This window comes from Sorghum bicolor, chromosome 3 (assembly GCF_000003195.3).
Source record: "Sorghum bicolor cultivar BTx623 chromosome 3, Sorghum_bicolor_NCBIv3, whole genome shotgun sequence".
NCBI classification, from domain to species: Eukaryota; Viridiplantae; Streptophyta; class Magnoliopsida; order Poales; family Poaceae; genus Sorghum; species Sorghum bicolor.
In genome coordinates this window covers 54,724,829-54,752,723 of record NC_012872.2, presented here as the reverse complement: position 1 = coordinate 54,752,723, position 27,895 = coordinate 54,724,829, and the positions used below count along the sequence as shown (strand labels likewise).

The following is a 27,895-nucleotide window of genomic DNA, read 5'->3' as shown; positions in this document are numbered from 1 at the left end:
ATTTTGATGCTATAGCAATAGTTTTTACATTAATAGGACAATACAACCGATGGGAACTACTTTATTTAGCCTAGCAAAACCACCTCCCTTAGTTTACCCTCCTTCCCAAATCCATGTCAAACACTCACTACTCTACCCTGATTTCCCTAAAGCCTACACCTATGTGGATCATAACACCTACTGACCTACTTGGCGTAGAATCTCAGAGACTTGACAAAGTCGATCCCTACCACAACCCTTGTCTCCTTCTATAAATACTAGACCTCTCCTTGGCCATAGAGAACCAACAACAACCCCATGTGGTGCTAGATGTTCTATCACCTACTAGCCCATCCCTATCCTACCACCAGTCGCATGCCCTTATGCAAACCAAGAACTTCTGTTGTGGTGTCCTAGTGTCAAGCACCCATGGAGAACACTAGTAGCAACAATAGCTTGTTCATGTCTGCAATAGGCATGGCATAGGATTGGGTGTTGGGCTTGGCTTGGTGTCAACACATCTAATGGCATCTTCCCTAGGAGGGGATGGGACCTTGGGTGGCGGCGCAACAGCTGCAGATATAGAATTAGAGCTCCGACGCCTCCTTGTTGACGGGCAAGAGACCAACATCACCTTTGCCAAATTTCCATATTATCTCAGGTGCGTGTGTGGTTTTTACATCCTTTTTCGACCTACCTTGTTTTGATTAGGAAAATAACTACCAATCTAATTAGTCTATAGTTCTATTGGATTATGATTGGTAAAATTAGGGTGGATACTTTAGGGATCATATCAATTTGGGTCAAAATAAACTAGAATCATGTTTGATGAACCGTGAATGATTAGGATTTTGTCCCCCTGTTTCTTAGCGAGGAAATGAGGCTAGCGCTCATGTGTGCATCATTCCCCTACCTAAGTCAAACTATTCTGCCAAAGCACATCAAAGTATTCAAGGACTCAAGCCACACCATACTACTTTGTGGTCAATCAGGTTTGCTTATGCATAAATGAATGCTCTTTTTGGGATGGATCATGTTTTGATGACCTGATGTCTTGCTATAGAGACATGTCTGCGGTCACTTGCGAAGGCCATTGCCAACCAATTCAATGCACGCTTGTTAGAATTGGATATCTTTGAGTTCTTACATCAGGTTAGCTTGATACTATTTGGATGGTAGGTTTGCTTTCCTCTTTCCCTAATATTACCATAAACCTCTTCTTATCATTGAATGCAGATCCAACACAAATATGGTGGCTCAAGCAATGCACAGGTTGAAGTTGGTTCTTTTTTCACCTTCTTATTGATTTACATAAATGATAACTTTAGTTTGTATGGTATATTTTGTTGATGATTTTGAGTATAGTGTTTTAGTTGATTGGATAGTTCTACATACTCTTTTCATATATTTGATTGATGGATGTCAAAATCATCACCCCTTTTTGTTAGATTGTTGGACATTTTCCCCATTACAAAACATAATCAGAAGTAACTTGGCTTCATGCTTCACATGAACCATGGGGTCCTTGGAAAAGGTCAATAGTAGTTTGTCCACATATAACACTTAGAGACATTTATGTATATATTTTTTAATTCTAGCAATGCGCCAACTTTTGATGATTTAACTAACCGGTTGTTGTCCATTCTTTATCTAGGTTCCTATAAGATCCAAAACTATGTTAGCTTTGGAAAAAGTGTATGATTTTGTTGGATCTTTAAGCATATTTTGCAAGAATGATGAATCAAAAGGTATCAAATTATTACCAGTTAATTTTTGACATCTTGTAGACCAATATTTATGATGTGATGTATGCAACCTTTGTTTTTCACACAACTTTTCCTATTAACTTCCTTGCTCATTACATGAGTCTTGTAAGTCACAACCAAGCATGGTATTAGTTGTCATGAAATATTGTTGCAGGATCAGTGGACCATGAAAAGGATAATCTTGACTTAAAGACAAGGTAACACATATGTGGTGCAATTAAACTTGAGCTTTGATAATAGTTTATCCCTATTTACCATTTTTAGTATTTGTCAATAGATGTGTTCATTGTAAGAACATGCAGTCAGTTGGGAAATACACGTCCTCAGTATTAGATGAAAAGAACAAAGACTCTGAATCTAGTGATGATGATGACGATGATGATGGTGATGGTAGTGGTGGTGAGTCAAAGTTCATGTTTACTAACTTGTTTTTGCCATAACTATTTGTATGCATGAGACAAATTAATAAAAGCATGATTGTTAGTTGTTGTGGGGTTGAAACCGCTACAAGCATTGTTTGTTCATCGAGTTTCACTAAGTGTGTATCTCCAGTGGCTCAAGTGGACTCAAGAACACAAAGAGGATGCATAGGTTTATCCTAGTTTGAGCTATTAGGTCCCTACATCCAGTAGCAGATGATCCTTGTACTCAAGAGAACCCAAAATTAGTGGGTTACAATAGAGTGTAAGAGAGGTTTGGTAGGGGATCGCTCGGTGCTAGTCCTAAGCTCATTGATGGTGATGTATCCTCCTTATCGGAGAGGAAAGATACGATAGCAGAGGAGAGGATCTCTTGGTACTCCTCTCAAGGTGGCTCTACTCTCAGTGCAGAGCTTGAGCTGTTCAATCATGAGGACGTGAGTGATCTGATATATTTCTCCTTTCACCATCCCCCTTCCTAGGATCTGACCTCCTCTTATATACCGAGGTAGATCAGGTGCATGGCGGTTTGGGGGAGTTTAGTCTATGGTCTACTTGCACTGGAGTCTAGGAGGGCCTTGTAATAGCACAAATGGACCTTGATGTTGACATAGAGCTAAATAAGTCATGGGCATCGTTCAGCTCCTTTGTTCTGATGCTCTAACCATCAAGCCTTGTCGGCTTGGACTAGCCTCCACCAAGTGCACCTTCTGGAGGCTTTTTAGTGGCGAAGGCATTTGGCATGAGGGGCTGATGAGTGGGCCCTTGAGTCCTCAAGCCCCTAAAGCTGTCAGATGGGTTTTCCCCTCTTGTGTCATGCCCCATGCGGCAGCCATGCGTGACCCTATCGAAGAAGTGATTGATAGCGTTGCACTTGCTATGCAACGCCAGAGAGCCCCTAAGCCTTGGGCACTCGAGACACTTTCTTTCCTGCATGGACTTGGCTTGGGCTAGAGGCTGGGGCCAAGAATTAGGCTTAGGCTCTTGTCGATCGGGAGTTGAGGGTTGGGGCGAGCCTCTAAACCCTGAGCAGAGGAAGAGGGCATGCTTGGGCTCGGCCTAGTGCTTAGTCGGAAGGTGCGTGCAAGCGCATCGGAGGAGTGTTGTCCCTGAGGCCCCGAGTAATCCCAAAGGGATTGGTCAGGGGGCCTTCGGTCAAAAACCTATTACCTTGGCAGTTAACATACCCCTATGTTAAGATCTTGTCACTAGTTTCCATCAATTTCTAAGAAACTATAACTTGGTAAATTAAAATGGTCAATTTATATTGATTTGTCCAACTTAAAATTTTAAGATTAAGGCTTTTCTACATTATCAATAAATTGTGTTTCATTTTCTGGATGTGGTATACTGTTGATAGAAAGGAACAATATGAATGCATGAGTTACTTAGATTCCTTTTTGTAATGCAGGTTTTGGTGTTCCATTCTGGAACTTGGATGTGAAAACTCTCCTGCAGTCCCTTTACAAGGTAAATCAAGATTCACATGCATGCATAATTGATGATTGAATGTAGTACTTGTATTATGAATTGGTATATTAAAAAATTTGCAGATCATTGTTTCGGCTTCTGCATGTAGCCCAGTTGTTCTTTATATCAGGGACGTTGATATTATCCTTCGTAGTTCACCGAGAGTACTTTGTATGTTCCAAAAGATGTTGAACAAACAATTTGGAAAAGTTTTGATAATCGGTTCGCACTTTCTTGATGCTAATCAAGATATTGACGACATTAATAAGGATCTAACTGATCTATTCCCATACATCTTGGAGACTAGGCCTCCCAACGAAGAGGCTCATCTCCAGAGATGGACAAGACAAATGCGAATTGATATGATAAAAGCTCGGGATGAAATCCTTGCACATCACGTTGCAAGTGGTTTGTCATGATACAATTTGGAGTGTGATGATTTGAGTTCTATCTCCCTAGATGATTATGTAGAAATTGCAAGTTACCTAGAAGATATTTTAGCCCCAGCTGTCGCATATCATTTCATGAATAACCAGGACCCTAAGTACAGAAATGGAAGGCTTATTCTATCTTCAACGAGGTTAGTTAATTGATCCTGATTCATAATGGACCATCTGTTTAGTTCTTTTAACATACTTTTGCTAATAACATCATTCTTGAGCAGCTTATGTTATGGATTAAGAATTTTTCAAGAAAGTAACCTTGAGAAAGATTCAGTTGAAACAAAAGATGACTCAAAGGTATCCCATATTTTTCATTAAGCAATAATTTTTTGCTTTACTCATTTTCTAATGTAAAGAAAACAATATAACCTTCTATTCATAGAAATAGTAGAAGATGATGTATTTACCAACATATTTTCCTATCACCTTATAGGTCACTAAATACAATGAATATGAAAAGCGGATAAGAGAATTAGTGATCCCTGCTAGTGAAACCGGAGTGACATTTGATGACATTGGAGCACTAGCTGATATCAAAGAATCAATTCGAGAGCTTGTTATGCTTCCACTTCAACGACCTGATCTCTTCAATGGTGGTCTATTAAAACCATGTAGGGGAATTCTATTGTTTGGACCACCTGGAACAGGTAAAACTATGCTTGCCAAAGCTATAGCCAATGAAGTTGGTGCTAGCTTCATGAACATATCAATGTCTACTATCATGTCAAAATGGTTTGGAGAGGCCGAGAAGAGCATCCAAGCATTGTTCAGTCTAGCTACCAAAATTGCACCATCCATCATTTTCATGGACGAGGTAGATAGCATGCTAGGGACACGTGAACGTTCAAATGAAAATGAGGTGTCAAGGAGGATCAAGAGTGAATTCATGACACATTGGGATGGAATCTTGTCCAAACCAAGTGAAAAGATTCTTGTCCTTGGTGCGACAAACCGGCCTTTTGACCTTGACGACGCAATCATAAGGCGGTACGAGCACAGGTGTGTTTAAAACTCTATTCTTTCTAAACATTATGATTTAGATGAAATTACATCATCTACTATTCACTGATGTGTCACGTGGCGTCAAATAGGATAATGGTTGGTCTCCCTACTCTTGAGAGTAGAGAGCTAATTTTCCATAAGTTGTTATCCAAAGAGAACATTGAAAATATAGACTTCAAGGAACTTGGCAAAATGACTGAGGGATACAGTGGTAGTGATCTAAAGGTTCGCATCTTAATCTTAATTTTCACTAGTCTATGGTCATTCTTTGTTTTACTAAAGCTCTATTTCTCTAGAGTCTTTGTGTGGCGGCCGCTTATCGTCCTGTTCGAGAGCTACTTCAGAAAGAAAAACAAATGAAGAAGGTAAGGCAAAGGACAAACAAAACCCCTTGTTAAATTTTAATGAATTGTACCTAGGATTATTATTTTTCATAGTTAAGGAGGCACACAATTTGTTGATTGAAACATGTAGAAATATAACATGTCACTAAAATAGGGTAATCAAGATATCAATATAGATATACATTTGATGCTAGAGTCACATCATGTTACATGATATGATTATGTTTATTTCTTAGGACAAGAAGGAAAAGGAAGTACAAGGGAAGAATGTGCATGTTGAGAACTCACAAAAAGAAAAAAGCAAGATGGAAAAGTCAAAAATCAACAAAGACATGAAAGCTATTTCAGAGGAGGACGATGAGGATGAAATCGATGAGGTAATCACCCTCAGGCCATTAATCATGGAGGACTTGAAGCAGGCCAAAGATGAAGTAAGTGTTATAAACCAATTTGCCTGTTTTATAGCCTACAACTTATGATTTTATATTATTATTATTGGGTAGACTGTATTACCAAGGGGACTAACTGCTAAACTATTGTGCATCTAACACTACACAGGTCTCTGCAAGCTTTGCTATTGATGGTGCAGTCATGAATGAGATCAAGCAATGGAATGAGCTATATGGTAGAGGTGGGTCAAGGAATAGGCAAAAGCTAACATACTTCATGTAGTAAATGGTTATGAGTTATGTTGTCACCCTTGTTATGCCTTTGATTTGTATGGAAATAACACAATGTTTGTGGTTGCCATTCAAGTTGGCATATGTAGATTGTTTTTTTTCTACAAGTGAAGATATTATGTGTAACTGTTTTATTGCCAACTAAAATCTAAATGTTATGTATGCTAGTGTTCCCATAAAAAAGGTTTGTTTTCACTTTGTTGTTGGAACTGTATTGATTTTAGGCACTTAGGTTAGCCTAAAGTTGTGCAGTCGATGGGTCTTCTACTATGAAGTGCTCAAGCTTCAACATATCAGCATATAGCTGAATTCTTATAGCTCGTCAAGCCACTTATTTCTTGGAAACACCAATAAGCTTTATGGGGATAGTTGTCGTCGGTACAATATTTCTAGTTGATGATGATGATGGGGCCATTGCACATCACATTCTATTCTACAAAAACCTTCCTAGGTCTCCATGGCTCTTCAAGCTTTGACGTGACACAAACAATCAGTGTCAGTCAGTAATAATGGTCAGCTCTTGAAATCCCAACCCTTGTCCTATAATAATCTCAAAGAGGCAATACTGTCAGGAAAGAACAAGAAGTGTCAAAGATTTAGCAAGGTGGGAAGAAGTTGGACCAGGCCCAGGCCCATGTCGATATGAATTAAGGTATGCTTAGTATATGGGCCATTTTTGTGCCTTCGGCTGTCGTTGTTTGTTGGTTTTTTGGGTAAAAATATCGAATGAGGCACAAAAGACGTTCCCACATTTTGTCAGACTAGTAATCTAGTATAGCAATAGTAGTGTTGAAGTAGCATTTAATTTTCTACATACCTCTTATTTTAAAACTTAGACCCCGCATGAAAAAAAAATCAGTTAATGCAAAAATCAGGCGAAAACAAAATTCATCGCACCCAAAAATGGTGACTGGATCTTGAGAAGAACAATGTAGGATCGAAAAGGTATGGATGAACATCAGTTGGTAACTGATTGCGCAATCAAGCACTTCTCAAGCATGATCCTCTGTGGTACGACGTTGTAGTTTCTTTGGATATTTTAGCAGGCTTGTAGATACGGACACTCATGGTTTGATATATTCTGAACTTTGGAGGGAAACAAGAAGACAAGAAAAAAAAAAAGGAATGGCATTGAGAGAAAAAATTGACCAGTGACAAGGAAATCATGAAACCTGTGGGCTGAACGTGTGTCCCGAAAGTGTGCAAAGGACGCATGATTGCCCATCAGGTGCTACTGAAGTAGTGCGTTCGATGTAGGATCGAGTAGGACTGTAGGAGTACAACTAAACAATTTTATTAGTAGCCAGATTCTGTATGAGCCGTGCAAGACTGAACAAGTCCGTTTCCTTTTCTTTGGCAATGTCCGTGCAAGGTTGAGCCAATTTTGCGTTCCAACATTAGATTGGTGTGTTATACCTACCAGTATCATGCTGCATGTGAGCTTTGCTTTGCTTTTGTTCAGGAACTTGTGTACGTTATCAAGAGACAATGATTTTGTATAAAATCAGTATGAAGCAGCTGCACACCATGTGTGTGCCTTGTGTAACTAGATCAGACAATGCTTTTGAGAATGAGTACACACCATGTCGATCGGTGTATTTAGTTCGAAGCTGCAGCGCTGTTACTCTCATATATTCATCGAAAAGTTCAGTCTGATTTTTTCGTCGTCTGATCCTTTTTCAAGAAACTTTCTGCACTATGGGAAAAGTTAAATGCATTCAAGTATCAACTAGAAAACCATTCTAAGTAAGTATAGGCATCGGTAATGCGTATGGCAGATATAAGAAGGTGACACTTGCACGATTGCAGTAGTGCACGTAAGTGGGGAGCCAAGCACATTGGCTCCTCTGCACCAGTCATTTTCTATCGAGGCCCAACGTCCCATATTGCCTCATATCTCTCTTTCAGTAGCGACATGTCTTCCTCGCCCGCCATTGCACCAGATTGACTTGTTTCTTTTTCTTTTTCCAACAACGTGTCTGTCATATTGAGATGATTCACTTCTTTGCGAGATAAGTAATTGACCATCTTCTTGGAAAGGTAAGGGTATATAGAGCCTGTTTGCTTGTCTAAAAATACTATTCACTATTTTATTATGAAGAAAAACACTGCTGGCTAGCTAGTAAAAAAATACGGTTTATAAGATAAACGAGTCGTACAACCCCCATATACTCTTAAGGAAAGAGAATAATCAGTCGTACAACCCCCATATACTCTTAAGGAAAGAGAATAATCAAACAAATATATAAGAGCCCTAAACTACAATGGGAAACACTAATTTTAACTGCTAATCTACTTATCTATCTTTGAAACCGTGACCCTTTTTGAACTATAGAGCCTTCTAGCGCCGGCTGCTTATGTGAGCAGCAACGGTCTGTGCCAAGCGCCTGACATATGTACACAGTGACAAAAATTGCTAAGTGCTATTAAGCGCCACTCCAAGCGCTACTCATTCAATATACAGGTGGTTGTTCCTTTCCGTCAGCTAGCTCTGGCAAGTCTCCACACCAAAGATGGGCGATCCAAAAATTAGCAATGCAATATCTAAATCCATTATCACTCTAGGATAACAATGCAGGAAGGGATGAGAGGTAGCAATCAGACATGATTGATTATATCTCCATGAGAGGTAGCAAACAGCCACATGAATGGATAGATTAATTGTTCTCTTGACATGACACACCGGGCAAAACTAACATGACACACCGGGCAAAACTAGCTAGCACGCACTCACTTAAGACAATCATCCGATAAGAGCGATGGCAAAACTACTGTGGGTAAAAGTACGTCTCGTCGAGCTCTTTCTCGACGGGCGGCGGCAGTGCCGCTGCAGCTACGTCGTCTATCTCTCGACGCTGACAGTGACGTTGCCACCACCAACGTTCCTGGAGACGGTGGGCAGCTCCACGTTCTTCTCCTTCTTAGGTGTCGACTTGTAGTACCAAAAGTAGAGGATCAGCTGGATGAGGCCGAAGAAGGCGCCCAGGGCGTTGGGGATCTGCATTGCAGGGTACAGGTATTTTAATAACTGAGATTTACTTAACTTGGAGGCTGTTGTAACGCTTTTGTTCACTTTTTGAGGAGAGAGGGAAGCATGCAACTTATGGGCGATTGATACTGACCGTGACGTAGAGGTCGAAGCGGATGAGCGCGTAGGCCGTCCAGCAGCAGCCATTGAGGAAGTTCACCAGCGACAGGAGGAAGGGCATGTACTCAACGCTCTTCGTCTTGATCACTTTACCCTGAAAAAAAACAAAGAAAAGATCACAGTTCACATCTGACCGCCAAATAGATGGATGCATTCAACAATAGAAACATTTCACTATGAGTCATATTGGAGTGCGAAACAAATAGCACAACTCTAAACCACGACCAGAGTAGAGGACAAGGTACCACCACAACAGCATTAGTGGACTTCACTGTACCTTCCCCTTTCATCTTCAATGTGACGGCATTCACTGAAGAAGGACAACGAAAAAGGGAATAGCACAGACTCGTACATGGGAGGGAATATAGCACAGACACGTACATGGGACACCTGTACTCTCCTTCCCAGTTCCAAATCTATCACACCGAAAATTGGCACAAGATTAACCCGCCATAGAACCATTAACAGCACACGTTTGCAAGAAATGTAAACGCCAACAGATTCCCTTGCGTTCCAGCAGAGTTTGGTGAGCGCAACTGGACAAGTTTGGTTTGGATTTGGTAATCCAAGAAAAGTAAATAATACAGTAAGCCTTTTAACAGAAATAAAGGAGGAAAACATGTAAAACATGTACTCAAAGATCAAGAGGTGTCCAGCAGGGACAGGAATTATACAAAGACAATTTGGCTAAGCAGGGGCACGTTGTTTTGTACCGGAGCAAATATTTGACAGATGATTTATACAGACTCTAAACGTGGACATTCAATGCAACTTTTAGAGACTAGTAGTAACGAAATTGGCTTTCCTATCTGTTGTCATCCAATAGAAATAAAACTGATGAGTCACACTAGGGTGGATGCCCTGTGAACACTGCAAAATCCGTAACAGATCCACTCGTGTGTCTAGATCATGCAACAAGTTCTAAAAGGTGATTGGAACTCTTGACCAGTTAGCAATAAATTAAAGCTAATAAGTTAGCATTGTACACATGACCTGCAGAAGATGTCTAATCCTCTCGCATGTTCCAGAAGTTCAAAATATAAACAGTGAAACACCTGAGCATGCAAACAGAACCAGAAACAAATCCTCCCCAGCCCCAATCAGTGATCATCCACCGAATCTTTCCCAAACCCACCGGATATGGTATTACCAGATTAAATCTTTCCCCAGCCCACAGCAATATTTCCCCTATGGTATACCAGATTAAATCTTTTCCCAGCCCACCGCATATGGTATAGTACTAGATTAACCTGTCAGGAACGCATCATACACCCATTACTCCACAACACCATCATCGACGCCGCCGCGACCGCCAACCAAATTAGGCGCGCATGCCTCGGTCTCTCCCCCACACTGTGCCAGAACTCGGAACTGTATATCCATACTAGATTAGTAACGATTAAAAAATTAGCACAACCACCAACCGATACGTGGGTCCCAAAATTAAACCCATGCAGATAAACGCTTGCCTAATTATGGCAACCTGATCTCCTCCACGACAGCAAACATTATCCACGCAATTAACAGTAAAAATCAGGCAGGCGCGTCGGATTCAAACACGTACCACTGCGCCGCGCAACGAAAGGGAGCTGAGAAAGACCGGATAGATGATGGATCACGTACCATGATGGTGAGTGGGGAGGCGTACATCACCGAGCCGAAGATGACGCAGAGGATGCCGACGATCATGGAGCGCTTCTCGTGGGTGTGCGCGCCCAGGATCACGCCGAGCACCACGGCGACCATGAACAGAATCTCCACGAACAGGATTGCGAACGCCTTCTTCTGCAAAGCAGAAAGGGATCAAGCTCAAAACCACCAACCACCAGATCAGATGGAGGCGCGGCCGCGGGGGGGAACCAAAACAGCAGGGCCGTGGCACTCACGCGCTTCTTGGCGTCGGCGTAGATGAAGAAGATGGTGAGGTAGATGCCCTCGATGACGAGCCCGATGCCGTTGATGGTGACGACGAGGATGCTGTTTGGGTGGACGACGGGGATGCCATAGAACACCCAGAGCGCACAGTTGAGCAGCGTCGCCAGGTAAGGGTCCGGCTTGAACTCCTCCACGTCCCTGGCCTTGTAGATCCGCCAGAACGTCGGCCTGTACAGGCACCCGAACACAAATGCAGGCGGCGGCCTCTCCGTCAGTACAAACACAAACTAAACCCTAACCAAATTAAAAACCACCACCAACACCAAGCTCTGAACGCGGACAGAGAAAGAGAGAGATCGATGGGTGTGCTTACGCTGGGGAGAGGAAGAGGCCGAAGGAGATGACATTGCCTGCAACCAAAGCGAGAACGAAATTAACCACGCGTGAGCACCCGAGACCCAGCGAAATCGACCGATCCAGACTTCAGAGAGTGAGTTCGTTCCAGGCGGCGCCGATCGAGTGGACAAACAACGTACCGATGATGCCGACGACGTTGCGGGCTGCGTCCGGGGAGATCATCTTCGGTCGCCTGAGGTGGTGGTGGCGGCGCGCGCCGCGCTGATGAGATGCGCGAGCTGCGGGCGGGGCTTTCGGAAACGGGGCCGGGGCGGCTAGTAGACGACGACGAGAGGCGAGCACTGGGATTTGGGAAGGTGGTTGCGGCTCTCGGGCCAAGCGGGTACGCCCGCACTTTATAGGCGTGAGGAGCCCGGGGCGTGGCGAGGCGGGGCTGGCCAGGGCCGCCGCGCCGCACCGGACCGCGAGTCCCTGGTCGCGGCGCTCGCGCTGGCGGCGGCGCGTGTGTGCTTATCCATCCGGATACCCCACCCCCCGTGTGGTGCGGTTATTCTCCCGTCTTACCCGTCTGATCGTATCATACGGCGTGGGATAGAAGCTGGCGCGTGGGACCGGATGTGTGGGGGGGCCCATGCGGCAGTGGCTCTGAACGGGAGGTCCAGGGAGCCGTTTTGGTGTGCGTGGCCGGGTGAATGCGCTGGAGCCTTTGAGGATAGATATCCAGAGAACTATTCAGACGTCGGGAAGGGTTTTCTGCGAGTAAAAACCGTTACAAGCTGCTACGACTTGATCAGCAAGAAAAGAAGCATCTCCAACAGTTATGCAATTGAAATTTGCCATTTGTTAGAATTTGCCAAGTCTCTAAACGTTTTGCCAAAGAAAAAATAAGTTCATCTCCAAGTGTTTGGCATTTTTGACTTGGCATTTCCCAAAATAGTGGACCCAACTATTTTTGTCAGAGATCTTTTTTTTGTTTGGCACGCTTCGCGCGAGATTTTTCCTCTGCACGGGAATTTCCGTCGCCCGTCGCCGCCAGTCCACGAAGTCGCAAGTCACCACCATTTCTGTGAATCGCGGCCTAGTTGCGCAGCGATGGATCGTATCTCCTAGTTGTGCGCGGGGAAAGAAAGAAGGCGGCGGCACGGTGAAAGAAGAGTTCGCACGGGGAGGAGGAGTCCTCGCGGGAAACTACCGCAGCGCGTGGGGAGATCGCGCACGACAAGGAGTCTAGGAAACTCGGGATATCAAAATTGCCAAGCCATTGTGCTTGTGCAAAAATGCCAAGTTTGGTCCATCAAATGCCAAGTTTGCCAAAATGCATAAGTCAAATAGCAATTTTTAAGGTTTTTGGTAAATTTCTAGAATGCATAGTCCAATTGCATAACTGTTCGAGATGCTCAATCTAGGATTGGCGTATATGGTTACAGTTACGTTACATTTGCATTGGTGCATAAATGTGGTTATCCCCCGGCCGTGATCGTCTACCCTGCCGATGTCCCCTACTACATCCTATCCCTATTCCTATCCACGGTATAGTGGGCAGTAGTTTTATTTTAGGGTAAACACACTAACCAATAATAATAAATCATTTTTATCTTATCTTTCTCCATCCAAGACTGTGAGCCCAGTAAATATTTCTTTTTTAGCTGGCTTTGTGTACTAATCCATCCGCCATGTTGTATCTTTCTTGTCACGGTAATAATTTTGTGTCTTGTGCGAGGATTCAATCCTAATTTGAACCCCTGGATCTAGATAGAGCTATTCACACGCCGAGGTCTTTTGAGTTGTGACCACGTACGTGTGAGCATGCATGCAGCCGTTGGGATTATTCTTGATCAGCAATCTCATTATCTAACGTACGTTATCTTTTTGATATATATATCTGTCTGCGAGACTACCAAAATAGGCTACACATCCCATCCGATTTCCAGTTTTCCTGCCACTCTTACTCCCGGAACGACGATCCTTTCTGTTCTCCTCTTGTATATCGCAATTCAAAACAAATCTTTTTTTGTGTGTGTGTGTTATTTCAATTCAGAACAAATCTGCGGTAACCAATCCATCGTTATCGGCAACATAACGAAAAAGCTTGCTCGTTTTTGGCGAGGTTGGGCTAGTTCTAGCAAGACCGGTCCAGACAGCCTGTTTCGCTCAGCCCGGCAGCCTGCTGGCCCAACATTCAGAGCCAACCTAGATCTGGTCTTGTATGACAATTTCTGTCGCTGAAACCGGCTTAAAACTTGGCGTCGATCGTTTCAGCATGGTCGAATCGAACAAGAAGCTGGTCGTCCTCGAACTGTCTCAGCCGTCATTGGTTACGAGAGAATACAAGCAAAACACGAGGCGGACACCAATCACCCCAATGCGATTTGCATGTCGCCGAGTATCGTTTCTGCAGCTGCACGCTAGTGGCGTGAAGAAGGCATGCAGTGATGCAGCACGGCACATGCATTTGTTTTTTTTATTTTTCTGAAAGACACATGCACGGCAGAGCTGTTTCCAAACCGTTACAAACCGATTCGTTGTAGGCTATTGAATGGCATAATCTCTCGTTCAAGCCGATAAGATCATTAAGCAGTTCCAGGTCAATCAACCAGCAAAGGCGTCAAACAATTTCGCTTTCGCCAATCAAAATTCCCCAGAGGGTTTATAACAGTTAATAACAGCTGCTCGTACAGCAATATAAAGAACGCAATATAACAAGTTAGTAACAACATTACTAAGCTACGAAACCATGGTGTATATATGCCCAGGTGGTTTCAAACGGGGAAAGGGTAAGCAACTTCTACAACCACAACAATGGTTTCTACGATGGAGGTCTCGTCCTGGAACAATAAGCCAAGTCATAAATCATTTTCCCTGCTGCTGGCCCCAAGCAAAACATTTCCAATTCCAATATTCAATTCATATGCCATTCTGGTTCTGCCCCTTGATATTTCTATTCTAACCGTATGAGTTTGACCCCAGCTTTCCCAACAAGTGGATACAGTTCACTTCTCAGCTCTCTTCGGATTGATGTATCCTCCGCCTTTTTGGAGGTGGTGTCATGAAAAGCTTTCTAACAGAGGTAAGAGGGTCATCCTCCTGAATCATAGAAAACCAACTGGTGAGGCTGCATTCTAGAGATACAAGGCATGGTTAAATGAAAGCACCTACCTCATCGAGAAGGCTGGTCTGAACCTCCACTTGCAAGTCCCCATCAGATCTTTTGTCCCGAGCAAGTAATGCTGAAAGAGTTAGCCTCCATCCAGGCAAGGGTTCGCCGTAATCAGGGGAAATCCAAGGGCAGAATGTCCGGTGCTGCTTGATAGGATCAAACTCATTCATTCTGTCATACAGACCTTGTTTTTCTGTCACAGAAAGCATAAACTCACAGTTAGGGTTTAAGGAGAGCTAACTGTGATGGACACTGATGACCCTAGAACTGAGGACACGATGAAGAATTTAAAGCACATTACTCAACTAGACTAACAAATAAGAAACGCAAAAAAGAATGGGAAACATAGTATGCATGCATATAGTCTTCAGTCTACAGTAGTGAGATAAATAACTTTTTGCTGCCACAAGATAGAAAGAAAACTCAGCACTGTTGTAGCAGAACAATTTGTGCTAAACAGCTATTACTTTGATGAGCTAATTATAGTCAGAAGAAGTTTCCAACCTGTTACAGCCTTATTACAGCGACAAGAAACTTAGACAGACAGATAGATAACAAGCTACACAGAAATACTCCCTCCATCCCAAATTATAAGTCATTCTAAGAATCTTGGAGAGTCAATATCTCAAGTTTGACCAAATTTATGTGATAAGATAATAACAATTATGATGTCAACTAAGTACATTGGATTCTTCCTTAATTATATTTTCATAGTATATCCATTTCATGTTACAAATCTTAGTATTTCTCTCTATAATTTTGGTCAAACTTGAAAATACTTTGACTCTCCAAGATTCTTGGGATGACTTATAATTTGGAATGGAGGGAGTACTTGTATAGTGACTTCAATCCTTTCAAGTGTAACAACTACACAGAAATGAGTTCTTTACCTGGAGGTCTGTACACACCTTTTTCCCTGTTGACTAATGATTTTGTCATTGTGCTGACCTCAGTTGGCCTGGAATTGTTTGTGTGCATCTCTGTCAGGTTCACTCCATTAGAAAGTTCTTGAACTGAGCAAAATCTAGATTCCAATCCATGTTGATCAACAGCTGCATCTGTGCTTGTTATACTTTTTCTTGAAGGAGAACCTGTTTCTGATTGTTCTTTATTGGAAGCTTCATCCAATTTGGTATCCTTATCTGTACTGGAATGTGAACCACCTTGTTTCTGTTCAGTGCTCACTACCGAGTTTGGTATACTCTTTTCAGAATTTTCTCCTGGCTGGTCATGCTTTGCCCCTATGGTGGGTGTATTAGCATCATCGGTATCACCTTCCAACAAATGAGGCTGATCTGTGCTTCTTTTGCGTTTCATGGAACCTGAAGCATGCGAAGCAACAGGAACCATGTGGCTGTCACTTCCGGAGGAAAGCAAATTCACACGGGAATTCAAGTCAGCTTTCAAATGTCGACTAACAACAGGAAATGAAACTTTTGGTCGGAAACTTTGTCTGGTTGGCGGTGGACCCCCAGCAATGGTGAAATTAAAACCAATGTTAGCATCCTTTGAATGTCCTACTCCACCGATTACGTTGTCATGTCCATTATCCTGATCATCTTGTCTATTAGAATCTGAAATCAGCTTAAAGAGTTGAAGAGGTCGTTGTACAAGAGAAAAAGGCCACAAGGCAACACATGCACCACAAAATTGGCAATCTAAAACAACTGATAATGGATCATAATGCTGATCTTCTTGATTAACATCAGCAGATGGTCGAGCACCATTAGCATCATCAGGTGAGTAAAGTATGACCCGATCCTCCATCGTCTTACTTGTTTGCTCTGGTTGAGCCAATTTAGAGGTAGAGTTTGCATCTGAATGAAACTCAGTTCCACAGTCAATAGCATAAGGAAGTAGGCGGGGTTCCCATCCACACAAACTTATTATCTTAAGTGCCTGCTACAGAGTAAAGTGTTAAATTGGAAAGATGGAGAAATGCACAGTGAAATTACAAAAAGGAAAGGGAATATATTGCAAGCATATCTTCATGTACTAATATGGAATGTCAATCCAGATACAAAGATCTAATTCCAATGAACACAGCAAAGAAGCTTTCTACAGACAGAATCAAGTTCTTAAAGATACAGTTGGACTCAATATCTTTGACTATTTCATTTAGAACTTAACAAATAGCATATTGCCATTACTATTTTGAAGCAACACCAGATATTTATAGGTCGAAACTTGCTTCATGAGAGTATTGTAAAATTTCCCTAATAGCACAACTGCACAATATTATTTCAAATCAGACATACAGCCAACAAATGAGAAAAGAACTATGAAACATATTTCATTGCATATGACACACAAGGTTTTAACATGATAGAGTAACAGCCATTAATATGTTTTAACTAAGCACAATTTATTCAGTTAGTGTAATACCACAACTCCACAATAGAAAGTTGCATATGAACATTGTCTGTGGTTAATATCAGATACTTATATCACCTAAAAGGCTAAAAGTCATATGATTCAGCATGTGGTTCCTGTGAACATATCAAGAAAAATCTCACAGCAAGTCAACAACTCCACAATAGATGAAGAGAATTACCTGATAATATGTGTCAGCATCTTGAAAAGCATCATCCAAATCCTTAATTGTAGAGTCCTCAGTAAGCATAAATCTCCCTTTGAGAACAACTGATGAAGAGAATGGTTCTGATAGAAACTGCTCTAGCTGTGGACTCCGCTTTTTCATGGTCTCAAGAGAAGAGCAGGAAATTCTTGGGAGTGCTAAAAGTCGCATCAGAGAGGCTAAAAGTTCATAGTAGTTCCCAACTAAAACAGGAGGTGGCGTTGGTGGAAATAAAGCAAGTGATTCATCACATATATTATCAATCCACGGGCACAGTAGTTTGTGCCCAGTGTCCAGCTTCAGGCTGAAAACAGCAGCAGCCTTTTCAACTGCACAAAACACAGTTCTCAATAAATAAAAATAAACTATGAACAGGAATATCACATCAAGCAGGTAAATGAAGCCTATATGCTCTTACAGATAAAAATGGGATGTTTTATAATCGTTCATAAACCATCACTGCACAGAAGTTATGTGTAATGTGTACTAACAACAAGAGCACACAAGAACATTTTCTTCAATCATAGACTCATCAAGTCATCATTTGAGATGAAATGCACAGGTTAACACAGTATAAAATGCACACCTTGCTGTGTTGTCCATGAGGAAGGAGTGGAGAACAGGAGTCGTGCCCCACAAGCTTCACATGTTATAACATCTGGCTCAATGTTAGTCCATCCTCTTCTTGCGCAGTTAACAGGACTAATAACCTGAAGAAAGCAAGTAGTTATCAACCACCAATTCAGACCACAGATACTTCACCTGAACACACAATCACCAGTTCTCAACTAAACCCGTACGCATAATACATCATCACAAACTCGACCATCAACAAAATTCCAGAACTACCAGACAGAGGTGGAATTATAGATAGCAGCAGGTGCAGGCGCACCCACACGAAAACAAAAAAGTGATTATCATCAAAATTTCACCATATACACCCATGGTAAAAATCTATGCACTCACAAGGCAAGCACACACCCCTCAAATACGCTCTAGTTCCGCCCTGCTACCAGACTTTAAATTGCATTTTCACGTGCTTTAACCAAAAACAACATTAAGTGCCCCAAACATTCTCCAGAGAGGGCTTAAAAAGTTTCTCAAAATCAATGGCCAGTGCCCACATGAATGCCACCAATCCAACAAGCAACATTATATAAGGGTAAAAATGTGTAAGTAAAATGTAGGCATGCCTAAAATGTACCTTGGGCTTGGCGAACCAGGTCATGGCCTTGAATGACCCGAGCCGACGCATGAGGTCGGCGCGGTCCCAGGGGCGGCACGGCGGTGGCGGCGAGATCGCTGACATGGCCGACACCTGAGGCGGGAGCCGCGACCCGCGCACCACCCCGAGCCTTCTCGCCGCCTCGGCCGCTGCTTTCCCCACCGCTCTCCCGGAGCTGCCGCGTCAGATCAGATCAAACGCACGTCAAATCAAAGCGCATAATAAATACGAGAGGGAGAAGCACACAAGAGGGCGCGAGCAAAAAAAGATTAGGGCAGAACCTTGCAGCCGAGGCCGACGAAGAGGGCTTGGAGCCGCCGGTGCTACTCGACTTGGGCTTGGGGAAGTGGTAGAGCTTGTCCATGGCCTTCTTGAGGCGCCGCTCCGAGTCGGCGCTGATGTCCCCACCTCCGCCTCCGCCGGCGGCCATAGAGGTGGCGCGGGGCGGGGGATCGGCGGGGGAGGGGAGACGGCGATGGGGGTGGGGTGGCGATGCGTGCTTCCAAGCTGCTGCTGCAGCTGAATGCTGCCTGGTGCCTGCCATTACACGCAGGAGGGGGTACACGGGAAGAGGGCCGCATCCGGGCCAGACGAACGGTGACGTACCACCTGCTCTTGGGCTTTGAAGTTGTTGGGCCGTTTTCGCGTCGTAGTTTTAGTTGGGCTTTGTGTTCCCACAAAATTTTCTCAAAATAAAAACTAGTTTGAGAAATTTTGCAAAAAAAAAAAAAAAACTAGTTTGATAAATGAGAGTCGACGCACATGTTTTAGGTTGGTTGGTTCCACACTTCCCCTTTTCCCCGTTCACTACACAAACTAAGCCACATTTACACACCAAACCAAGTGTTTTTCTACCACAGGTCTACGAATGTTACTGTTTAAACATGTCAACAATATTTTAATTGAATCCCACCAGAAGAAGATGTATTCTTTATGCCCTCGTAAACATGTCCTTTGCCATTGATGTTGTTGATCAATTAGAAATGCCAACAATACAAAGGATGAGACTTTTTAAACTATATCGTTGCAGGAACCAAAGGAAAACTTGCACGCATAAAAGCGAAAAAAACATAAAATTAGCATTGCTCTTTGGCTCTAGCAATCTTTTAACAAGTGGGCCCTTTTTCATTCTCACTCTTCTTCCACACCTCACCAGTAAGGTTCAAAATTGTTGCATGAACCTTTCCTCTAGCGAGGGAGCTAGGCTCGAGATTGGGCGGTTGTCATCAACCATGGAAACGAGTTATGGGTAGTTTAGGATGATAAGCACCAGCGCATGGGTAGTGTAGGAATGCTAGAGGGCAGAGAGAAGGTGGGGGTGTCATGATGAGGTCCTTGACATAGCTTCATAGATATGTTAGTACGATGAGGAAGATGACATGTGCAAAGAGGAGGGGGAAGCCATATGATGTACATGGAGGATGCTATAGGCATCAATATACAATAGCATAAAAATCTTTATGTTGGTGAAATGCAATAGTGCAATCAACCATGTATTAATTTTTCTAGGCAAATTGTTCATCAAGACACATCCTCACTCATCTAGGCCTTAAGTGAGTTTTGATGGATTTAATGACAACTGCCATTAAGGGACTAGCACATTTGAATGAGATCATATGAAGATATTCAGTCTATTTGTTATTAGTTAGTAACTTATCAATGACATGATTTAGTCTATTTTTATTGATTAGTAACTTATTCATGAGACGACAATTTATTTTATTGTTAATTAGCAATCACCATATCAATATTAGTGTTGATTATGGATAATTAGCCTATTTTGTTGTTAATTAGTGCTTACTAGTGTAATATTAATGATAATTAACATGATAAGGCCAACATTTGTTGCCCATTGATTTTCATTACTTGTCATTATTTGAAGTTAATGGATATAAGTAGTTGACAATTGTCGTCTCATTTGTTCTGATCCATCTTTTCTTAGGGTATTCTCATCCATCTAAACAAACAAAAAAATTGGCTCATCCATGATTATTCCGTCTGTAAAAAACATGGAGCGCAACATTTTAGGAACCTAGCCTCGGATCCAAACATAGTTTAAGCATATATCAATTTCATGGTGAGGCTGATAGCTTGGACATCATGATAGGGCCTATGTCAGAGTTCTTAGTCTACTCTACTAATCTATTTATCTATCTTCTATCTATCTATACTACTCTACTAATGCACCATCCTATTCATTGCTTAGTCTACCTCATATAACCTCCTCCGCTGAGATAGCCTCCCTTCATGTATCCAAAAATCTACTCTACTCTACTAATGCACCGTCCTATTCATCTACTCTACTAATGCACCGTCCTATTCATTGCTTGGTCTACCCCATATAACCTCCTCCGCTGAGATAGCCTCCCTTCATGTGCCCTAAAAAATATACCCAGAAAAATAACTCCATACAAATTAACGATCCAAATTACTTCACAATCTTCTATCCTTACTCACTCAAATCCGACGTTCAGATCACGTGTATGGTCCTCTTCAGGCTCCTGCCATCTACCTCGCCCAAGGAAACCACACGCACGCATGACATCCGCGTGAGATTAGCGAGACACAAACAACGCCATGCATGCAGGCCGAAGCGCATGCCAGCCACACACAGCACCATCCATGCCGGCCACAACGCGCGCCTTTCACATTTGGACGACGAAGCGTTGCCCAACGATGAGGGCACTTGCATACGCTTTGTTTCAAATAGTGCATTAGGACACAACATATTCAGCAGGGGCTGTGAGACAATTAAATATTTAATTTGGCCAGCACCACTGATTTTTGTACATGACTCGCAAATAAGCTTCCCTTTTCAAGTGAACATCGATCTGTACAATGGCATGACTTGATGCCCCATATACCTGGGCATGCAGCCCGAAGCCCGTCATTTTGGCCCGGTCCAGCCCGAAGGTCATTGGGCCCGGACTGTCACAGCACGGGGCTGTAGGCTGTGCTTGGGCCGCACTTCAGGCCCGTGGGCCGGCCCGGCCCGGCCCGCTAAATAACAACATTGTATAAAATAACTCATTTTGATATCTAAATCTATTCTCTACATGTGTCATATGTATTTGAATGTGTTCTTTATATTGATGAAGTGATGAATTGATGAATGTGTTTGAAATATGCTTTTAAATCTGTGTTTATTGATATTTTATTGTTCAACGGGCTATGGGCTGGCCCAGCCTGACGGGTCCGCCCGGTACGCAAAAAGGCCCACGGGCCCGTGCCTGGGCCTGAGGTCAGGCCGGTAAGGCACGGCCCGCAGGGCATGACGTGCCCCCTCGGCCCGTTAGGCAACGTGCCGGGCCGGGCCGGGCCGGGCTGGCCCGTTGCCCAGGTATAATGCCCCATATTCCTCCATCCAAAAAATATATAATTTTTAAAAATAATGTTCAGTCAAATATTAAAATATAAATAAATTTATATAAAATATATACTGACGTCTTTAGCTAAAACAAGTGACATTTGATTCGCTATAAAATATTACTCTTATGATTTGGAGTCATGTACGTTGATAATATTTCTACAAATTTAAAATACTTTGATTCTAATAAGATCTAAAATTATATTTTGAGACAAAGGTAATAGTATATCCCTGTTAGCAGAGCAACCGGAAACTTCACTCCTTACTTAGGAGTCACGACGTAACTTTCGCTCAATCTCCAATGTACGAGCAGGCGTCGGGCTCATAGAGCAGAGGAGGTGGCGCCTGGCGTGCTCACTGCTCAGCCGCGGCATGGCGAGCAGGTTGTCCAGCGTGGAAGTAAACGAGGGAGGAAAGAATGGACAGCCATCACTACGGACGAGATGATGGGAAAGTTACAACGTGATTTGCTGAAGCAAAATTCGCCTTGTTTAGTTCATCCAAAACTCAAAATTTTTCAAGATTCTCCGTCACATCGAATATTGCGGCACATGCATGAAACATTAAATATAGTAAAAAACAAAAACTAATTACACAGTTTGTCTGTAAATCGCGGGATGAATCTTTTAAGCCTAATTAATTCACAATTGGACAATATTTGCCACAAATAAACGAAAATACTACAGTGTCCGAACCAAAAAAATTTGCAAACTAAACAAGTCCTTACTAAATCCGAGACCTTATTTAGTTCTCTCCTGAAATTTTTTTGGGATATTGTGACATTTTCGTTTATATTTAGTAATTATTGTTCAACTATGAACTAACTAGGCTCAAAAAATTTGTCATGCAAATCACAGATAAATTATGTAACTAATTATTTTTTATTTATATTTAATGCCTTATACATATGTCATAAAAATCGATATGACGAGAAATCTTAAAAAAAATTTAGATTTTGGACGAAAATAGGTACTAAAGTCAGCGAGTCATTTCGTTGACATCAAATCTGAAAGGGAGTAGAAGTACATTTCGATGCTGCATTGCTAAATCACACGTCGATAGTCACCGGCTGCTAATCCGCCGCACCATCATGAAATTATTAAGACCGCCATTCCTAGTCAAACGTACATGAGCACACCATGGCCCACTGCCCTGCGGGCCCCGCTTGCCAGCGAGCGCTTGTCGACCGTTCCAGCCTGGGCAGGACCAGGTCCACGGACCACGGACCCGACCGTTGGAGCCCGATCCCTCCCTGGGATTTCAAACCGGCCGTCCGTCCCAGCACGAGTACTGATCCGACGGTCCTGGAGCCTTCCTTCTAGATCCCCAGCTCCACGATTATCACCACTCCATCTGCGAAGAGACGAAAGCCTCTCCCGGATTCCCTCCCAGATCAAGAACCCCAGAAACCCCATCGAGCCCGAAGATTTGGCGAAATTCGAGGGTCTATTCCGCTCCTCAGCGTCGAGGAACTCAATCGTCGATTCGGGGCGCTCTTTCGAGCATCTTGTCTGTGATTCGAGGAGGATTTTCCGAGAAAGTTCGTTTCTTGGATCTCCTGTCTCGAGGAAGGGTGCGCGGTTTCGATGCTGAGGCGGAGCAGCGGCTTGTGACACTCAGATCTAGTGTGAGGAGGGGATATCAGATGCCGGTCGTGACACGGTCGCGGGTTTCCGCTGCCCGCGGCGACGGCGCGGGCGCGCTGCCGTGGGGCTCGGCGTCGGCGGCGCCGGCTCCGAGGCACGTCGCGAGCCAGAGCCACCACAACCACCACGGGCTCAAGGAGAAGCTGCGCGCGCTCACCCAGGACTACGAGCAGCAGAAGCAGAAGCAGCTGCTCGCCGCGTCGCAGGGCGGAGGGGCCGCCGCGCGGCAGCTCCGCCAAAGCATCCGGTGCCTCAACGCGGCCCAGGTGGCCAACGACGAGAACGCCGAGGAGGAAGACGAGGAGGACGGCGGCAGGGTGGCCAAGCGCCGCTACGACGCCTTCGGTCTGGTCCCCGAGGCCGCGGTGCTGAGGGAGAACGTGGCGCCTCCGCAGGCGCGAGCGCCGTCCAACGACAGCCACGCTGTCGTGCTCGCGCGGCAGGCGAAGGACAACGTGGTGGGCCGCGGCGCCAACGCCATGTCCTGCCCCACCAAGAAGACGGTGCCGGCGCTCCCGGTGCTTCCGGTGCCAACGGCGAGGAAACTCTCTCTGGGAGGGGCTGTGGGCGGCAAGCTGAAGGCCGCCGGGGAGGTCGGGGCCGGCACTGCCGAGACCGTGGAGAGCCGGATCCTCGTGTTCGTGAGGCTGCGTCCGATGTCGAGGAAGGAGAAGGAGGCCGGGTCGAGGAGTTGCGTCAAGATCGTCAACAGGAAGGAGGTGTCCCTCACGGAGTTCGCCTCAGAGAACGACTATCTCCGGTTGAAGCGTGTGCGCGATTCCCAATTCTGCTTCGATTCGGTTTTCCCTGATTCGACGACGCAGGCAGAAGTCTACAGCACATCGTAAGAGCACAAAAATCCTACGCTTACATTACATGCAAAGGGAGCGCCCAATTTTCGACTAGATGCACACATTCCATATTATATTGCCTACTCATCTCGATACAGATAAGACAAAAAATTCAGACTACTACTATTTTTCTTATATGTGAAGATAACAATCTGCTATGGAAGATAACAAGCAAAATTCAGACTAGATGAACACAAGTTGATAAGATTATGTTGGATTTTCATGTCATGGCAACTATAGTACACTAGTAGTGCTTTGCGTACCTGATGAAGAAAACTCCATGAAAAAAAATCATGTCCTACTTCATGACAGATTTATACTATTGTTTGCTTATTTGATGTAAAAAAACTCAGGAAACAAATTTCATTCAAATGTACCATCCAATTTTCATATTATTTTTTCCTTAGTTATCTTATGATGGACAATGAAATTTACTGATGAAAGTGTACAAGTTTATGAGATCATACACTAGATAATATATGCCTATAATTCATTTCTCTATTTCTGGTCCTGCAGAACAGCAGACCTTGTGGAGGGTGTTCTGCAAGGTAGGAATGGGACAGTGTTCTGCTATGGAGCTACAGGGGCTGGTAAGACCTACACCATGCTTGGGACAATGGAAAACCCTGGCGTAATGGTGCTTGCAATAAATGATCTGTTCTCCAAGGTGACGCAGCGGAACTATTCAATTAAGTTGTCATACCTCGAAATATACAATGAGACAGTGAGGGATTTGCTGTCTCCTGGTAGCCCCCTTAACCTGAGAGAAGATAAGCAGCAGGTACATGAACTGAGATGCTTGACCATGTTGTAACTATTGAAAGCAAGTTGTGTTCAGTGAATTTAATTACTATTGTGATTCCTAGATAGTAGCTAGATGTAGGTACTAGATATGGTAAAAGGTTAACCATTGTATAATATCCTCAGTTCAGATAATGATATGCATGTACTAAAATTTAATTATTAGCAGTGGATTGAGTAGTCAAATGCATCAGTTCTGAACACATGCCCTTTTTGTGCATTTTCTCCACATGTTTTGATAAGTCTCCTTAATAATGCTATTCTAACAAAAAAAATTGTTTGCGGCCTTTCAGGGAACTGTTGCAGCTGGTCTTACCCAAAGAAGTGTATACTCCACAGACGAGGTATGAGTTGTTTCTTGGGCATGATTAGCTTGCAATGGCTTTCAAGCAAAAATGAGAGGTACCTTCTTATAGTTGATTATATATGCTTGTTTTCCAGGTTATGGAATTACTTCAGAAAGGCAACAAGAATCGAACAACTGAACCAACTCGAGTAAACGAGACCTCATCACGTTCTCATGCGGTACTGCAGGTAAAATCCATACACATACTTGACCTATGGAGAATAATTTCTATAGTAAAACCTCTCACCACCTTTGGAAATTTACAGGTTGTTGTAGAATACAGATCCTTGGATGGAACTAACCTAAAACGAGTCGGAAAACTATCTCTCATTGATCTTGCTGGATCTGAAAGAGCCCTGGCAACAGATCAACGCACACTGAGGTCGATTGAAGGAGCAAACATTAACCGCTCTCTTCTTGCACTCAGCAGTTGCATCAATGCCCTTGTGGAGGGTAAGAAGCACATACCATATCGCAATTCCAAGCTAACCCAACTCCTTAAGGACTCACTTGGAGGATCCTGCAACACCGTCATGATTGCCAACATTAGCCCCTCTCATCTTTCCTTTGGCGAGACACAGAACACGCTTCATTGGGCTGATCGTGCCAAGGAAATAAAAACAAAGGTTTGTGACTGTTAATTTGTGAATAAAACATTGTACATTTTACTAAGGCCCTGTTTGGTTCTCCTTGCTAAATTTTAGCTAGCTAAACTTTAGTCACTTTAGTAGCTAAAGTTCCAAACACATTGACTAAAAGAGCTAAAATAGTTTAGTTCCATTAGTCACCCAAGAGTAGCTAAAATAATTTTAGCTAGCTAAAATTTAGCAAGGAGAACCAAACGGGGCCTAAGTACAACTCATGACAAAGTGGAATCATCTTATTGTTTTGCAGACCCAAACTACTGCAAACGAGGAGGTTCTGGATCAACCAGATTCTGAAACTGCTGTGCTTGTACTGGAGCTTCAGAGGGAAAACTGTGTGCTGAGGGAGCAGCTGGCGAAGCAACAACAGAAATTACTGATTGCCGAGGCTCAGTTACTTGCTTCAAAAACCTTGCCACAACAATCTCCTGCTCGCTCTTCTCATGTTTCAACTCCAGGCTCAACTCAAAGAAAGACCAGACGATCTATCGTGGCTGGGAACTACTTCAACACTACAGACTCCAAGAGGCCTACAACCGACAACGCACAGGTCAGGGAGTTACAGAGGAAAGTGAAGACATTGGAGTCTGAGATGGATAAGATGAAAAAGGAGCACATATTGCAGCTAAAGCAGAAGGACGAGTTCATCCGTGGCTTGATCAACAGGAAGGCTCCTAACAACTGTGAAGAGGCAACAGTTGATAGAAGAGTTGTCACGAGGGCGAGCCTGCGAAAGGCACAGAGAGATGCATCAGCTACAGGCGAGCTGAAAAGCCCCAGCCACCGGTTTACATCACCAGCACCAACGGCAAAGAAGCGTACTTTCTGGGACATCGGAGGCAACAGCCCTTCAGTTCTTGCTGCCAATGGAAGAAAGACTCGAAGCCATGTAGCAACAGAGACACCGAAGAAAGGTTCTTCCAAGCTGCTTCAGGTATATGCATACAACTCTTTAGTTCTTGCTTCACACAAGATTAATGGAGGCTTTTGAGTGCTTGTATTAGTTTTTATTGACGCCTCTCGTTGCATTTCAATTCCCTGCAGCCAGGATTTGCACGGCAAATATCGAGCCATCGAAACATTTAAGATGCACAGGAGAGGACTGCCTACAGTGGATAGAGATGCTCATATTAATTGCAGTTTAATCGAAATCCATCCTAATTTTTATTTTCATTCTTTATTCATATTGAATTATTGGAGCGGTAAACATTTGGTCACGGGAGGTACATGAGCTGATTTTTAAATCGAGACACAGTTCTCCTTTCTTCTGTCTTGCTTAAGCTTTTTTCCCCCATCTTAATACTACCTACAACGGACAGATCTCATATATTAATCGGAGTTTAGTCGAAATCCATCCTAATGTTTTTTCTTAGTTTTTTTTATCCATATTAAGTTATTGGAACCGTAAACATTTGCTCACGGGAGATACATGAACTGATTTTTAAATTAACTTCAGGCATTCTCTCCTGCTTAAGCTTATATTGTTTTCCATCTCACTGCTAGTGAAATCAGAGAGGCAGCAATAATTTGTGCAGCTTAGGGAATTGGTGTTTTCTATGTGTGCAGTGCCCATTCTTATCATTTCTGAAGGTTGTCCAAGTGGAGATCATAATATTTTCTGTATCAACCTGTACACTCAAGTGACCAAGATAATAAAATGAAGCAAAAGTTAAAAATAAGATTATTTCAATTGTTCCATATACAATTTCTTTTTTCTCCATGGACAAGTTTAATTTTATGTTGGGGGTAGTAGCAGACCTCATAGCTTATATGTTAAAAAGTTTATATTATGAACTT

General features: G+C 43.2%; 4 protein-coding genes across 7 annotated transcripts; 2 read left to right on the top strand and 2 right to left on the bottom strand.

Moving 5' to 3' along the window:
• LOC8082222 (peroxisomal biogenesis factor 6) lies at positions 301-6,256 on the top strand. The gene is given in 15 exon segments (XM_021456003.1): positions 301-640; positions 850-971; positions 1,043-1,131; positions 1,216-1,251; positions 1,634-1,727; positions 1,900-1,942; positions 2,023-2,144; positions 3,576-3,634; positions 3,718-4,214; positions 4,299-4,374; positions 4,511-5,076; positions 5,169-5,304; positions 5,376-5,444; positions 5,660-5,854; positions 5,982-6,256. Coding segments are annotated over 15 exon segments (2,355 nt in total). The 5' UTR covers positions 301-503; the 3' UTR covers positions 6,096-6,256.
• LOC8082221 (bidirectional sugar transporter SWEET6a) lies at positions 8,689-11,958 on the bottom strand. Its single transcript, XM_002455874.2, has 6 exons — positions 11,663-11,958; positions 11,500-11,536; positions 11,138-11,354; positions 10,875-11,036; positions 9,226-9,345; positions 8,689-9,101 (listed from the first exon to the last, which is right to left on the bottom strand). The coding sequence occupies exons 1-6, from the start codon at positions 11,703-11,705 to the stop codon at positions 8,946-8,948; spliced, it is 735 nt and encodes a 244-aa protein (XP_002455919.1). The 5' UTR covers positions 11,706-11,958; the 3' UTR covers positions 8,689-8,945.
• On the bottom strand, positions 14,031-18,958 carry LOC8082514. Of its 4 annotated transcripts, none has more exons than XM_021457299.1 (7): positions 18,725-18,958; positions 18,423-18,618; positions 17,805-17,928; positions 17,195-17,547; positions 15,531-16,542; positions 14,640-14,833; positions 14,031-14,567 (listed from the first exon to the last, which is right to left on the bottom strand). In XM_021457299.1, the coding sequence occupies exons 1-7, from the start codon at positions 18,871-18,873 to the stop codon at positions 14,481-14,483; spliced, it is 2,115 nt and encodes a 704-aa protein (XP_021312974.1). In that variant the 5' UTR covers positions 18,874-18,958; the 3' UTR covers positions 14,031-14,480. The 4 variants fall into 4 exon arrangements, with proteins under 4 accessions (XP_021312974.1, XP_021312975.1, XP_021312976.1 ...); XM_021457300.1 differs by having other exon boundaries at positions 15,549-16,542; XM_021457301.1 differs by having other exon boundaries at positions 15,549-16,539.
• On the top strand, positions 23,099-27,366 carry LOC8082219 (kinesin-like protein KIN-8A). Its single transcript, XM_021455459.1, has 7 exons — positions 23,099-24,300; positions 24,824-25,088; positions 25,402-25,452; positions 25,550-25,642; positions 25,721-26,080; positions 26,349-27,032; positions 27,143-27,366. Exons 1-7 carry the CDS (start codon positions 23,456-23,458, stop codon positions 27,182-27,184), a joined length of 2,340 nt encoding a protein of 779 aa, XP_021311134.1. The 5' UTR covers positions 23,099-23,455; the 3' UTR covers positions 27,185-27,366.

Bases quoted from the DNA above. Each gene is read 5' to 3' on its own strand.
- LOC8082221 (XM_002455874.2), bottom strand. From the start codon at position 11,705: ATGATCTCCCCGGACGCAGCCCGCAACGTCGTCGGCATCATCG. The intron at 11,355-11,499 runs GTAAGCACACCC...GTGCCTGTACAG, and splicing joins GGCCTCTTCCTCTCCCCAGC to GCCGACGTTCTGGCGGATCT. The intron at 9,346-10,874 runs GTACGTGATCCA...GTTTTTTTTCAG, and splicing joins CCTCCCCACTCACCATCATG to GGTAAAGTGATCAAGACGAA.
- LOC8082514 (XM_021457299.1), bottom strand. From the start codon at position 18,873: ATGGCCGCCGGCGGAGGCGGAGGTGGGGACATCAGCGCCGACTCGGAG. The intron at 17,548-17,804 runs GTGTGCATTTTA...TGTTTTGTGCAG, and splicing joins CTCATGGACAACACAGCAAG to TTGAAAAGGCTGCTGCTGTT. The intron at 14,568-14,639 runs GTAGGTGCTTTC...TCTATGATTCAG, and splicing joins AGACCAGCCTTCTCGATGAG to GAGGATGACCCTCTTACCTC.
- LOC8082219 (XM_021455459.1), top strand. From the start codon at position 23,456: ATGCCGGTCGTGACACGGTCGCGGGTTTCCGCTGCCCGCGGCGACGGC. The intron at 25,089-25,401 runs GTACATGAACTG...GCGGCCTTTCAG, and splicing joins TGAGAGAAGATAAGCAGCAG to GGAACTGTTGCAGCTGGTCT. The intron at 25,643-25,720 runs GTAAAATCCATA...GGAAATTTACAG, and splicing joins GTTCTCATGCGGTACTGCAG to GTTGTTGTAGAATACAGATC.